The sequence below is a fragment of the Heterocephalus glaber genome, unplaced genomic scaffold (assembly GCF_053883595.1).
Source record: "Heterocephalus glaber isolate CG9 unplaced genomic scaffold, H.glaber_assembly_v1.0 deba00001593, whole genome shotgun sequence".
NCBI classification, from domain to species: domain Eukaryota; kingdom Metazoa; phylum Chordata; class Mammalia; order Rodentia; family Bathyergidae; genus Heterocephalus; species Heterocephalus glaber.
This window is the reverse complement of record NW_028258368.1, coordinates 13545739-13561533: the sequence shown is the minus strand read 5'-3', so window position 1 is coordinate 13561533 and position 15795 is coordinate 13545739. Positions and strand designations below refer to the sequence as shown.

At 34.2% G+C, this 15795-nt stretch overlaps 1 protein-coding gene across 9 annotated transcripts in view; it reads left to right on the top strand.

Annotated features, from left to right (window-relative positions):
* The window catches only part of Qki (QKI, KH domain containing RNA binding), a 148107-nt gene that overhangs the window by 25371 nt on the left and 106941 nt on the right, over positions 1–15795 (top strand). For all 9 annotated transcript variants that reach the window (XM_087193527.1, XM_087193528.1, XM_087193525.1 and 6 more), the window contains exon 2: positions 11282–11424. In XM_087193527.1, the coding sequence (XP_087049653.1) occupies positions 11282–11424 (143 nt within the window). The remainder of the gene's footprint in view (positions 1–11281; positions 11425–15795) is intronic.

The following is a 15795-nucleotide window of genomic DNA, read 5'->3' as shown; positions in this document are numbered from 1 at the left end:
TTTTTGTGTGGTTGTAGCTGTAGCTGTGAGTGAGGCATGAGAGTTAGATTGGTTAGGACAATATTTAACAAATACAAAAGGGGAAAGCCTGTGTGTTTGTTGCTGCCTGTTATAAATGTTTGTGCAGATCTGAGCTTGATAGTGACTGAGGGGTATGGGGGAGAATCATTTAGCAATGGCTGTCCTCAGTAGTTCTGGGCATACTTTTACAGAATCTGTGAAGTCAGACTCTTTTCAAGATGAGAAGATCCTGACTGCCTTTTCTTCACTATCATTATCATATGAGTGTATACTACATTTATGTTTCTAGAGGCTGTGTGCTGTGTGATACTGCAACAGATTGGAATAGGAAGAGTATGTGAGAATCTAGCTGTTGGTATTTTTAAAAAAAAATTTTTTTTTTTTAGCTGTTGCCATTAAGATGGACATTAAAAGAATTTGCAGAAATTTGGAACAATGCTCTTTTCTCTATTTTGTTGGAAAGCACTTTCCATCACTTGTGTGTATGTGCTTTTTAAAAACACTTAAAAAATTTAATTTCTGGTATGGTAAGTATCAGTAGAGTTCTCGTGAGCACAAACTCTTAGGGCTTCTCAAAATAAAATTTAAAAGTGGAGTCCTGAGACCAGGATATTTGGAAATAGCTCCATTATAGGCTTTTGAACAGAGGAGCGGATGTTAGCAGGCTGACTATGGAAAAAATAGAGAACAGACAGACAGGAGCAATGGTGGGAAGAAGAGAGAACAGGTAGGTTGTTTTGAGTAGGTTAGTAGGTAAGAATTGTGGCTAGAACTAGGGTGGTAGTGGTGGAGGTGATAAGTGAAATTCCGTATACATTATGAAAGTTGACTATGTGACTATGCGAGTGAATGGAATATGAGGTGTGAAAATGGAGTTGCCATTTTCTGAGATAAGAACAAATTGTGAGAAAAATTCCAGAGTTTGGTTTTGAATGTGTCAACTTGATTTGTTGAGAAAGTAATTAGATGTAAGTCTTTTGGAGCGAAATGGTTGAGAAAGGAGTTAATGTATGTTTGGAGCTGAGGGTAAAACAGTGGAATGGCATGTCCTTTACCAGAGTTCTTGTTAGATTGATTTGGTGAATTTTTATAGCATCTGCTCCCATTTTAGTTTGTATGATCTCAAAAAGAGTGCTGTATTCAGCATTTTAAATCTCATATCAGAATTGCTTTCAAAAGATGTTGTTACATGATAGTAGAATGTACACATTTGGAGGCAGTAAAAAGAAAGTAGTAAGTCTAGATCTTCAGGTAGCATAGGATTAGCTTTTCTGAATCTAATTCTTTGTAAAGTCAACTAACTAAAGAGGATCATATTGCTTAACATACAGAAATAATGTTTTCAGTTCCAATTACTTTGACCTTTAAGGGCACTGTGTAATATGCTGCTCTTGTTACAAAAATGGAACTAAGATATTTTGGTTGAAGTTTTATTTTCCTTTCTGATTCAGTCTTCCGTCTAGAAGTAAAGGACCTTTTGGATTGTTGTATATATTGATTGTTTATTATAGTTTAAAAGACCCTCCTTAGCTTTTCCATAGTATAAAAGATTTTTCTTATATGTGGGCTGCTGTTACCTGTGAATGTTATTTGGTCTTCACTTACTTTTGTTTATAGAACAAAGGAATGCTCACATAAACCTGTCTTAAGCTTTTCCTTCATTCAGTTTAGATGGAATTTGAAGTACAATTGAACAGGACAATTAAAATTTAAAGAATTTTTTACCTAGGAAAAGCAGTCCACTTCTCTCTCTTGTAGAGACATAACTCAAAATTTTTTAGGAGATCAGTTTCATTTTTACTTAGATTCCTCCCCTCAAGTCCCTATACTGGATATTGAACCCACTTTCTTATGTGTGCTACATTTCCAGCTCCTTTTAAAATTTTGAGACATGGTTTTGCTAAATTGCCCATGAAGGGTTCAAGCTTTTAAAATTCCCCTGCATCATCCTCCCAGAGTGCTGGGATTACAGGGATGTGCCAACATTTGTGACCCCACATTCTTTTTTAGAGCCCCAAGGGACTAGGAATTTCAGGAAGGCACAATACACAGGGACTAACCTAAATACAGCTGTGTAGAAACCTGTTTATATGAGGATTTAGTGTTTCACCAGGATATCATTTAAAGTAAATCTTGGTGTCCAGTAGTTGAGGGACTTAGGTGCATAATTTTGAAAGGAGTAAGATGGGATCATATGTAATTCTCTGTAGGTCATTGAATTTATATAGCCCTTGCCTGTGGGTTATCAGTTCAGAGTGATCACTGAATGGAGTTCTCTGTCTGTAAAGGGACAGAAAATACATAGACTTTTAATGGGTAACATTTTAGCCCACATGGAAGCCTTAAATGTGATCTCGTCTAACCTGCTCATTTTAAAGGTGAGGAAACTGAGACCCAGAAGGTTAATTTTGAAGGCACACGGATAGTTGTGTGGGAAGCATTGGTAAGATACAGTTGTGTAGCCTGAAGGCCTTTGCTTTATCATCTGTCACTGACGAAAGATTCACTTTTCTCAGAAAGATGATTGTCTATGGATTGTGACGTTTATCCACATTCTTTCTGGCAGTTGTAAAGTGCATGTGTTTTCTAACAGCACCCATTAAAGAAAATCTAAGATTTATAAATCTGTGAAGCTTTTGTAAGGAAGGACATCTCTAGTTGAGATTATCATTGTATCCTTGTATACTTTCTAGTTTCAGAGAATAATAATTGATTTATTAAGCACTCACATTTAAGGGAAAAAGTCTTGTATTTTGAGTGACTAGCACAAAGTGCTTATTTTTAAAAAAGCAAGTATATATAATTAAAAATTTAACTTGATGTCATTTAAATTGTAGAACAGATCATTTTGAATGATTTTGATTTCCTTGGTTTTATTGGTAAACAAGCATTTTATTTTAAGAGACTAGAGAAATAAGACATTTTCATACCTTTCATTCTTTCCCACAGTATTCCTCTTTCCCCACATCGGAGTAAATAACTCCAGAGCCCAAAGCAAAAACTTTAAAGTTATTAGAGATTTATAGAAAAGTTAAAAAAAAAACAACAACTAGAAGTTGAGGTTAACCCATATAACCATAACACAATTGGTATAGTACTATTAATTTGTAAATCTTACGTAAATTTTAATCAGTTTTCCTATTTATACACTTTTTTAGATCCAGGATCTAATTCAGAATTCCATATTGTGAATGACCATATTATCTTAGATTCCTGTAATGAATGACTGTACTCTTTCGTGATTTTGACACTTTTGAAGAGTATTAGTTATTTTCAAAAATATTCTTCAATTTGAGTTTGTCTGATCATTTCTCATGAATGGATTGAAGTTAGGCATTTTTGGCATGAAGACCACAGGAAGGTACTGGCATGCACATTTCTAAGCAGTATGTTTTAACTTGATCGTATGGTGAAGGTGTTGTCTTCCAGATCTCCACTGAAGAGCTTCTTTTTTTTCCCTGTATACTTAATAATTTCTTAGGAGATACTCTGAAACTGTATGGATATCCTGTATCTCATAGTTTCGTTGACATATTTTAGTATCCATTAAATTTTTGCCTGCAGTAGTTATTATTGTGGTGGTTTTCTAATAGTGATTTTCTGAGTCCGTCTTTACATTTATTAGAATTTTTTAAGGAAGATGTCTTTTTTCCCCTTATATTTATGACATGGTTTCATGGATTATAATTTATTGCTATTATTTCTATTATGAGTTTAAAACTTCTAAGAAAAATATTTATTTATTTAATTTTATTTAATTAATTTATTTTTTTGGTACTGGGGATTGAACTCGGGTCCTTGCTCTTGCACAGCAGGCAGCGAGACCACTGAGCTAAATCCCTGGCCCGAAAAATATTTATTTTTGAAAAATTTATACCTTAAAATAAATAAAAATTCAAAGCCATGTAAGTATATTTTCTCTTGTCTATGTCTTGGGTACTGATTTCCATTGCTGTGAGTTTATGGTGCAGTAGTGGATAATACAAATTGCAAGGCTCTCTAGTGTTACTTGTTAGTCTGAATTCTGATGATATGTACTGGTTTACTGTTAATTCATTACCAAATGTTTTTAACTTGTTTCCTCATCATTTTAAGTTTTACTAAGGACTGTTATCCCTTGAATATTCTAAGGAACTAAATGACCAGAAGGCAACATTTTTATTAAATGATATTTGACATGTATAAAACTAACCAAGTTTAAAAGTAGCTAACTTGAAGCCAGGGATTTAGCTCAGTGGCACTGCACCTGCCTTGCAAGCACATGGTCCTGAGTTCGATACCCAGTACCAAAAAAAGTAACTAACTTGTTAAATTGGAACAAAATTTATTTCAATTTATGAAACCTGCCTATGCCAATGAAAAAATTGGTTTTTATTCATTTAAAAAAATCCTTTTCCTGCTTTATTCTGTTCTTCCTAATGGTCTATTTTACTTTCTGTGTATACCAGCATTATTTATTCATTCAGCATTGTCACTTTAGGACCCTAGATCTGGAGTTAAAACTATGTTTTGTTAGAATGGAATGAAGGAGAGCGAGAGCTGCAAAGACTATTTTTGTAGTCGCTATTAAAGCAATGTATTTGTTGCACAGTGGGTATTATAGTATGGCCAGCCATAAACCAAAGGTTGGTTTAGGCCATTTTCTTATTTTCCATTCTCTAGTTATCATTTCTTAGGATGGATTTTAAGAGCTTCTTCCTTTTTTTTTTTTGGCAGTACCGGGGATCACACTCAGGACCTTGTGCTTGAGAGGCAGGCGTGGTGCCACTGAGCTAAATCCCTGGCCCTAAGAGTTTCTTATTCAGGAAATATTGTATAAAACCCTATATAACTGGTTGGAGCCAGATCTGGTGGCACATGGCTATCTATCTGATCCCAGCTACTCACGAGATAGAGGCATGAAGGGCTTAAGTTGGGGATGTAGCTCATTGGTAGGGGGCCCTAGTTTCATTCCCCATTACCACACAGACACAAACACAGTGCTAAAATGTGAGTTGTACTAGCTGTGACCATAAACCACTTTCCAAGTTTTAGATAAGCTTTTGGTTTATGTCTAAAGAGTTGGGAGCCATCATCTTGATCCTTAATTATATAATAATATAAATTTATTGTTTTTACATAGGAAATCCAATATCACATAAGGCATTTTGACTTATTCTCCTCTCCTAATATCATTTTCTGATAAGTGATTGTTACAAAATAAGTTAGGGCTGAATATCTTCTATAAATCCATTTCCCAGGGATTACTGATTGCTTTTTTATCTTTTTTGATTTCTGGATGTCTGTATATAAGTATAATTTGGATCATAAACATTCTGCTTTGTAACCTATGAAAGTTTTTCTGGGAAGGTGGAGCTTGCTGTTAAATATTTCCATCATACAGAACTGCTGCTGAGAATTTACTATCAGGGAAATAAAATTAGCATTGTTAGAGAGTCTTTGCTAATTAATGTTTTTGTGTGTGAAATTTATTCACAGATTTGCCAGTTGTTAATTTTGGCAATATAAAGTGGGGTTGAGATGTTGAATTTAATTTCATAGTTTTTGTTTGTATACTTATAATTTAGAAGTATAGTACGAATTAACCCTCCAGATAAGGACTGATCTTAGAGGATTACTGAAGTTTCTTGCCAATATGAAAGCATTTAGTTACCTTGAGATTAAATCAGATTTATTTAGTTCTTAGAGTAAACAAAATATATTGTAGTAAATAATAGTACATTCTGTGGTAACTTGCTTTTTCTTTCTGTGCTTTTGTGGATGTAGTTTCTTAAAATGAGCACAGTGATGTGACATTACATTGGTTTTTCTTTACTCAGAATAGCTTTAACTTTTTCTAGTAGCTAGTAAACTTGAATTTAAGGTTTCTTTTCATTGAAGGGATAGTTGTTCAACCAAGTGCATGGAGACACCTAACAGCCTCTTGGCACATATTCTTCAGGTATTGATAGTCTCCGCATGTCATTGTTTTGACTTTATAAAAAGTATCATATAAGTGAAAACATTAATTTGCTAAGACCTGAAATAACTAAGGTTTCACTTTATTTTCCTGTGTTAGTATGTTACTTTAATGTCTAGCAAGGGGTGAATTCAGATATCAGAAAGTAACACCCATTTAAACTAATTTTGGGATGATGAAAGCTATCATTTTAACTTCTTATAAAAGTTATACTATGTACATGAAGCATATGTGGGTTTATAAGTAATAGGCTTTTATCTTACTGAATAAATGAATGGTAGATTGAAATTTTAAAAGGAGACCACGATAAAATGAAATCATAACTTTTTCATTCCTTTTATATTTTAGCTACATTTGAATTACAAAGATAATGTAATTTTTCATGGATTTCATTGTAATGCACACAAAAACACTGATTGATGCCCAAATATGTCTGTCTGTAACATCAGTCTAACCATTGAAACAATTGGAATTAACTACGACAACACTGAGTATAAGATGTGTTCATATGAAACTTTTTTCCAGTGTTTTAAAAAGTCTTCTTTTAATTTGGATTGCTGAAAATCCTGAAACTAATTTTTATGCATTTTGTTTTCATATCATGGCATTGTTGTTTATGATTTAGTAAATATTTTTTATATTTTGTTTTCTTGCTTTCTTAATCAGAAAGTAAACTAGAATTATATTTTATTCTTACCTGGTCTTCCAACATTGCAGTATTGAATTTTTGTACCCCTTAACTATTTTGGGAAAAGATTGCTTGATTTTTGTAATTTATATTTCCTTGCCTCTGTTTTTCTATTCTGATACTGTCCTTGCTTTTGTTCTAGTTTAACATGGAGTAATTGGTCTGGTAGTTAATATAGTAATTAAGTAAGTAAAATTGTAAGGGATCAGAGAATGGGATGCATATCAGTAATTAAAATACAATGAAAGAGTGGTGGTACTGGAAAAGCCAAAGGCAAAAATGAACTGAGGCTTATGAAACAGAAGAATGATTTTAAGTTGTTTAGCTCAGTTCATAGTTGGGTAAATTATGGGGGAAAACACAGTTTAAGTTTGACAGTGTAATAGTAGCAAGTCACATAGAACAGTATAGTATGATGGCTATGTACCCTCTTCCTCCAGGAGCAGAGTTAACTGACAGTTGAGCTTTAGTTTGGGAAAGAAAAAAAAAATCAAGATAATTAAAGTAGAAAAGGGTGAGGAGATGTAAGTAGTACAACTGGATCAACTTTTCAGGCCTGAGCCCAAATAGTTTTCTTTGTACTGAAATTTAAAAACAAATGTGATCATTGAATATTTATTCAAGAAAACATGGAAAATAGGAAGAACTTAAATGGTATAAAGATTAATACTCCTAAAAGCTGAAAAACTTTCTGAATTTGATGGCATTATCTGTAGATTCCAGAATGTATGGCTTGTTACCTAAACTGGTGGTACTAGAAGAAGCTGGAGTCAGTGTAGATTGAGATTTCATGATGTGTTTATTAATTGTATGCCAGTATTTTTGTATTTAGGCTAGTGAAATGTTTGCTCCATGAAATTGGAGTTAGATTCTTGACTCAGAAAATAGTCAACTCTAAAGAATGTCAGCTGATTAACATCAGTCTGAAGGTATATATGCAGGTGGAAACAACCAGGAAAAACATTTAAAATCATCTTTTGGTGTATAAATGAACATTTGTAGAGATAAGGACTGGTGAAGATTTGTCTTATTACCTGCAGCAAAATGTTAGTAGTGTTTTGTGCTTGCCAAGGAAGTAAGTGGAAAGTTGAAGTAGACAGCCTCAATCCACATTCTCACCCACTGTCATGGAATATTGTGTGAGTTTTACACTTTACAAGGGACTTATACAAATTGGAGTGTGTCTATATGAGTGGGAGGATATAAAAACATGTATGGTTTAGAGGACACTTCCATGATAGAGCTTTCTGAGTATATGTGGAGCTGCTGCTCGAATGAAGTCAATGGATGAAATTTTAGTATTAGAGATTTTGAATCCATAAAATAAATTTGTAATATTTAAGAACTTCAGAGATACTAAAGCAAATTGTCTTGAAAGTGAGGCTATCTAGATGGAAAATAACATGCCCATTTCAGGAGTTACTGTATGGAAAGTTTTATACTGAACTTACACTTCTGAATTACTGCTGCTGTTTGATAAAGGCCATGTAGAAGTATAATATGTGATACAACAAAATACGTACAGTATAGTAAGGGAACACTCCTGTTTGCTGAATGAGTGCCTGTGAATTCAAAAATTTCAAGAGGATGAGAACATTTTTCAAATGTATTGTGTTTCTCTAATAGTTTTGTTACAATTATATCAACATGGTAGAATATTAAACTGATGGCTAATACTTAGGGGATGGAAAGTTTTGAACTGGGCTTAAGGGGAAAATCATAAGTTGGGTTCTTGCATGGTAAGATTGGAAAGCATTGAGTTTGAGTCATTCACTAAGTGACTTTACTTACATGACTCACAGGCATGGAGAGGTAAAATAAGAGACTTGTCTAAAATCACAAAGAGTTACAGTTAGAACTGGAATCAGACCTCTGAGGGAGTGTTGTAGCATACCAAAAATTGCCAATGATTTCCTTTCTAGAAAGGTAATGTTCCTTGCTAGACAGTTAGTGTTAATAAGGGTAGTAGTACTTAGCTGGTTAGACTCAAGATGAACTACATTGTAAATTCCTTGAGGATTGCTACTGTGTCATCTTTTCACTCCCAATCAGTACTATCATATACATAATTTGTGACCTGTTATTAATTTGGTGATATAGCTGAGAGACTGAAAACATCATAGCAGAAAACACTTACTGAATCTCCCATATTAGACAAAAATTTTTGAGAGCTGGAACCATAACTTGTTTAGCATCAATCCAGAATCTAGCCCATTTCTCTTCTTTTTACCCACCAATCTGTTCAGCCCACCAAATACTTTTCTTACTGTGTTCCAAAGACTATTATGGAAACTGGGGACAAAGTGAGTTACAGAAACCCATAGAACTTTTAGTTGTAAAAGGAATACACAAATGCTTACAAGTTAAGTGGTCATTGGATTGTATCAGTTAATGTATGTATATATGAACTTACTAGTTTTATATATTTATATTTTAAATGTCACTTGAATTTTTATCATTCATAATTCTTTTTATTTTTCTAAGTTTGGCAAATTTGTTTACCTGGAAGATCATGTCCCCCTGGCTTGATCTGTTATTAACATTATTGTGATTACTTATAATAATAAATTGTTAAATATTGAATTATTCTTGCAATCCTTGGTATAAATTCCTCTTTGTGTTAGTGGATCTTTCTCTTAAAAAGCTGGTGGATTCCATTTATTTTCCATATATATTTATAAATAAATTTAATCTATGTTCATTATAAGCCATTATTGCCAGGTCTTTATATTGCTGCTATATTAACTTCCTTACAAGAATTGGACAGTTTCTAAGGAAATTTAGCCGATAATACCCATAATGCTTGACCTGGACTAAAAGATGTTTGTGTAATTTTAATTGCATTTTTCTAATATCCTTTGGTTAAGCTAAAGACTAGTTTAATACTGGGGATTATTAGGAAAGATTTCATAGTAAAGTTAGGAGAATAAAACAAACTTTAAAAAGAATAAAATCTTGTCCTTTTAGTCAAATCCAAGGTATTATATTTTGATTTTTATTGATTTTTATTGGCTATTTAGACAACGTTTGGTAGGCTTTGATGAGTAAAATGTTATTTAAGAAATAAAATGTGTAATGAAATAAACATTGCTGTCAGTAAAGCAGAAAATGTACAGGTTATCAAGTGATTAAGATTTATATTTGGTTAAGAACACCTTTGATCATGCCTTTTTTCTGAGTTGGATGTTATTTAACTGAAACTGATTTATATAAGCAGTAAGGAAAATTAAAGTGTATATTCATATTTGATAGCTCCTTAATGTCAACAGATTAAAAATTCCATTTTAGAAGACCTAGAAAGTACACTTTTAAGAAATTTAAAAAATTTAAAATATGTGACTGTAAGCTTTTTTCCCACGAAGGACAAATCTGTAGGATGAAGATATATTAGATAGGCATCCATCTAACTTTAGTACAGTAATGGCAACTCTTACTAGACGGTACATTTCAATGGGGGGACCATCCTCTGGTACACAGGAGAAGCTTAATCTTTCTTTTTTTTTTTTTTTTAAGATCTGTCTCCTTGTTTCCTTTGTCTTTTTTAATTTTGCTCTTTAAATTTGATACAATTTTTTTTTTTTTTTTTTGTACTGGGGATCGAACTCAGGGCCTTGTGCTCTCGAGGCAGGTGCCGGAATCACTGAGCCCTAGAGAAGCTTAATCTTGAAGCTTTAATTCATTTTCTTTATAAGACTTGATTCATTAAAATTTTGCTTTTTAAAAGAAGTATAGTTAAGGTCATTGATCTTAGGTATCTGTACTTTTTGTATTTGATTCATTAACTCACTGTAGTTTCATTTCCATTACCGTCTTTCTCTTGAAACTTCTTTGATCACTAGTAAATGTAGTGATCAAATCCAAGGTCCCATCTTTAGCTCTTTACCATATTTCTGTAATATTTGACACTGTTGATCACCTTAGCATCTATGACTCCTCTTCTCTAGTTTTTCTGTTTACCTCCATTTCTTGGTTTAGAGCTTATTTTCCTCACTCCTTGAATGTTGTTTTTCTTAGGGTTCCTTTAGACCTTCCCTCTCCCTTTACCTTCTCTAAGACTTTGTATAGTTTTAACCACAGTATTTATTTATCAAACTTAGACTTCTGCTAAACTTGCAATCTGTTGTCTGTTGGGCATTTCTGAATATTCTGAAGCTAACCAAAATATGTAACAAAATTGTTCAGTTTAAATCTCATTCCCATAGATTATTTCTGAAATATAAAGGCACCTTTAGTGTACATTTTAAACAGGTATATGATAGTTGGTTAAAGCTGTCACTTTGAATGACTGGCCTTATTTAAGCAAGGAAAAATTAGGTAAAATAAGTCCATATTATACAGTGTAAGAGTTTAAGCTCTGAAGTTTTAATAAGATGTGTTACTTGGTTGGTGTAAATGTGATTTGTGGTAGAAATTAAGGCTGTCATTCTGTTAAACGTGAGCTCAATCCAGAGAACAGGTCAATCATTCTTTCCTGGAATTTGAACATTCACTCTAGTTTTAACACTTTATTGATGACATTTTCTCCTGCCTTCTTTTTTTTTATTAAATTTTTTCCTGGACTAGCAAGAATACATTTTTTTGTCTAACACATTTAAAATTTTTACTTTTAACAGAAATTAGCAGAGTACGGAAAGACATGTACAATGACACATTAAATGGCAGTACAGAGAAAAGGAGTGCAGAATTGCCTGATGCTGTGGGACCTATTGTTCAGTTACAAGAGAAACTTTATGTGCCTGTTAAAGAATACCCAGATGTAAGTATATTTTGTTGTTTATTCAACTTATTTTTTTCCTACTTCACATACTGTGAATAAATTTGGTGGTAAATATTTAAGCAGCATTAGCTGCCATAAAAAATCCATATAAGGAACTGGAAATGTGAATAATTTGACATGGATAGTTATTTCTTAAATGTGTTTCCATTTGATGCTGTAATGTCACTTTTGGAAATGCTTATGGTAAAAACTGTTTTGGTTTTCAAAATGAGGGCAGGAATTATGGAAAGAACTTTGGCCTGGATGTTAAAGAGCTTGCCTTTAATCTGACCTCAGAGAACCCACAGTTTGGGCCACATCATCTTTCTGTAAAATGAGAATGTTGGACTACAAGTTTCTTTCAACTAAAATTTCCATGAAAACATTTTCTAATCTAATCCCCCCATCTTAGTTCATTGCTCAACTATTCTCTATAAGCATCGTTATAAATATTCTCCTTGTCCAATACCAGCTGATTTCTAAATAAATCTGGCTCTTTGGTTTTTGTTACAAAATCCTTCATGATATGGTCCATTCTGTTTCTCTGATTTCATCTTAAATAATTGTCCCTCTTTACCATGGTACATTGTAGTCAGTCACATTGGCCTTCTTTTGGCTTTTGAAACAGGTCAAGTCTATTCCCAGCCTCAAAATCTTTTGTGTTAGCTATACCCTGATCTTTCCTGGCTGACTTCTTCTTGTCATTAAGAATTGAGCTTAAATGACACTTCAGTGAGATATCCTCTAGTCATTTTATGTAAAAGTCATTTGGTTACTCATTGTTTCACACAAGTCTCTTTTTCCTCTGCAGTAGCACTTATTATCTAGTGTTTTCGTGTTTATTTTTCTATCTCTCCCCAGAAGAACATAAGATACATAAAACAAGAACCTTGTCTTTATTATTCAATGCTGTAACCCCTATAATATTTACACATAATAGGCTTCCGGGACCCATTGAATAAATACAGTAAAAATGGTGGGCCAGGTTTTGGAGGAGTTTTCTGATCATAAATAAATGAAGGAAGGAATTGTTATGTCAGAAATGACGTGGCCGGTCTAGTGATGCATGACTGTAATCCCAGCACTCAGGAGGTTGAAGTGGGAGGGTTGCTACAAGTTTTGAGGCCAACCTGAATTTTATAGGAGAGACCCTGTCTTAAAAAAAAAGAAAAGAAAAGTGATGTGCTCTAAGATTGCTTATATGGACTAGCAGGTAAGGAAGAAATGCTATGACTATGGAAGCAAGTGAGGCTACCTACAATAACTGATATGTAACCACTATAGGCCCACCCTTGTTCTTGAAATTATTTGTATAGGTGGGAAATGGTGATTTAGGCAGCTGTCCCAGTTGGAATCTATACTGGTTTTTGAGCATCTCCTGCCCATCTGCTTAAATGTGGTAGTCATTTTCATAGACTGTGCAAGACCATGAGACCTAAATAGACTATAACCTACATCTTTCTGGTTCCATCTCTTAAAAAGAAAATCCTACTCAGGCAAAAGTATACTGTCTTATTTTTATTTTATTTTATTTTATTTTATTATTTATTTTTAGTACTGGGGATCGAACTTGGGACCTTGTGCTTGGGAAACAGGCAGCTAAATCCACTGAGCTAAATCCCTGGCCCTATATTGTCTTACTTTTTAGTCTTCTAAATCAGGATCTAAGTCCAGAGGATACCCGTCCACCCTATTCCTTTTCTTCCTTACCAGTTGCAAATCATTGCCATGGTGAGCTGTTTTTCTGACAGTGTTGGAGTGAAACATTGTTCTCAAAGTTAACATGTAAATGTTCAAGCCCTGTCCCACACTAGTTAAGTCAGAGACTATGGGTCTGAGACTCCATCAGTCTGCCCCACCCCACTCCTTTGGTGCTAGGGATTGAATTTAGGGCCTTGCACATGCTAGGCAAGTGTGCTTATCACTGAACTCTACCCTCAGCCCTAACCTGCCCTTTTATATCCTTGTGGGTGATTCTGATGTATGCTAAAGTTTGAGAATTTCTACTTTAAATTTACTTTTATTATCAAAATGAACTAGGCTAAAATTTAGGTCAGTGGTGGCAAATCTAATGGCATCTATGGTATTGTGTGTTGTTTTTCTCTTTTAAGACAAAAGATGTTAATGTTTGAATTGTCTTTTTCTAAACTAAAATCTCAGTATTTAGGTTTATTTGCAGTGTGGGCACTTTGTGTAAGTGGGTTTTAGGTTGCAGTTTGGTCACTCTTCCCTAAATGGTTCACCATCACTGATCTAGGTGATCATGTAAATTACCATTTTGCTAGGCATTGTTTCAGGAGGTATATAGAGTGGTGAATTAAATAATGTCCCGCTGTTGTGAAACAGCCTTTTCAGGGGCAGAGACAGACAATAAGCAAATGAATATATACTTTTAGGTGTTAACAGTACTGTGGAGAAACAAAGTAGTTTAAACAGATACAGAAGACACTGAAGGGGGTTGGTTGTTTAGTTTTAAGGGTTATCAGGAAAAGAATCTCTTATAAAATGGTGAGAATGGAGAGACAGGAACAGATTGATGAGAATGGCATGAAAGTTATCTGTGGGAAGAACATTCTAGGCAAAGTGAAAAGCTAGTGTAGCCACTCAGGCTTGAGCATTCTTGGGAAGGTGTGGTAAAATGTGGTAAGATGTGAGATTAGAGTTAGCAGAGGGGGGTTATCTACAGTGCCTGTGGGCCCAGTCGAAATTCTGTATATTCTGAATGAAAGGAGAAGCCATTCAAATGTTTTGAGCCTAGGTATGACATGAATTCACTGGAATTTTGATGGATCATTCTGGCTGTTGTGTAGAGAGTCTGGGACAGTGAGGAAGTGGGGAGACCAGAGAAATTAAGAAAAACTGGAATCCAGCCACATGAAATGAAATAATTCTACTACCCCAGCATTCTGGTAGCCTGAGGCAAGAGGATCACAAGTTCAAACTCAGCCTTTGAACTGTCTCAAAAGGGGAGGTGAAAATATAGCTCAGTGCAGAGGCCGGGTTTAGTCCCCAGTTGGGGCATGGAGGGGCATAAAAAGTTTAAATTTTTCAAGTTAGAACTGAGAATTTGATAATGGATATATAGGGTATGAAAAAAGAGTCAGGAATGCCTAAAGATTTTAATGAGTAAGAGCAGTGCCAATTATTTTTTTCTTCTAGTTCTTAATTCTCATCTCTGTAATGGAAATACTAAGTTTCTCACAGGGTTATGAAGACTGAATGAGTTAATATATGTAAAGCACTTGAAAAATGCTTTGACAGTATGTTAAGTACTGGAATGTAAGATCTGGAAGGGCAGGGATCTCTCCCTTTGTCCCTTTCTCCCCCTCCCTCCCTCCCTCCCTCCAGTGCTGTATTCCTAGGGTTTAGAACAGTATCTGATAAAGTGGTAAATGCATAGTAGATATTTGGTGTTCATATATTGTATGGAAAAGATACTACTAAACTTAAAAAAACTTGTATTTTGCACTTGGCCACTTACAGAAGTTAGCATTGTTGAATGTAATTGAATATAAAAATATTTAAATTTTTATTTTAAAATTTTTGTCTTACTTTTTTGCGGGAATGGGGATCCAAGCCAGAACCTTGTACATGCTAAGCAAGTATTGATTGTACCACTGAGCTACATCTCCACCATGGAGGTTGTGTTTTGGACTTGTCTGTATAAAACTCTGGGACTGATCACGAAAAAGCCATGGATTCAGAGTCTGAAGAAAGGTTATTCTACATAATGAGCTTTACAATGTTTTTGGACCATTGGCTTCAAGTTGTAGGAATGAGAAGCTATAAGAGAAGCCTATAAAAATGTACTAAAAACTTACAGAATTCATCTTCATTAACATATTAAGAAATTGGGCTTTTATTGCATTTTTCTGTTTATCAGGCACGATCTAGAAGTGAAAACATTAATGAGTTGATTAAAAAAAACCCTTTAGTCAGCATATAGATGGTGGGTTTTTCAATCTGACAGGCCTTGATTTTGGATTGTCTTATCTCCTTATTGTCTGCCACCATAATGGTCTATAATAAAATACCCTACAAATCAGTGGCTTAAAATAATAACCATTTATTTCTGTACTTATGGATCTGTGTGTTTACTGAGGTTCTATTGATAGAGGCTAAGCCTGGGTTGATCTAGGCTAGCTGTTGGTTGGTTTAGATCTTTTTTTTATTTATTCATGCTGGGCTCAGCCTGAAGGGGCAGTGGGTACTTTGGGCATGGTTTTTTTTTATAACAGATCACTAGAGTACCAAAGCCAAGCCAAATTGTATAAAATTGTGTAAGGCCTCTGCTCTTATCCATTAGCCTAATGACTCTCAACAGGGAGCTTTTTTGCCTTATGAGACAGTGACAGTATCTGAATATATTCT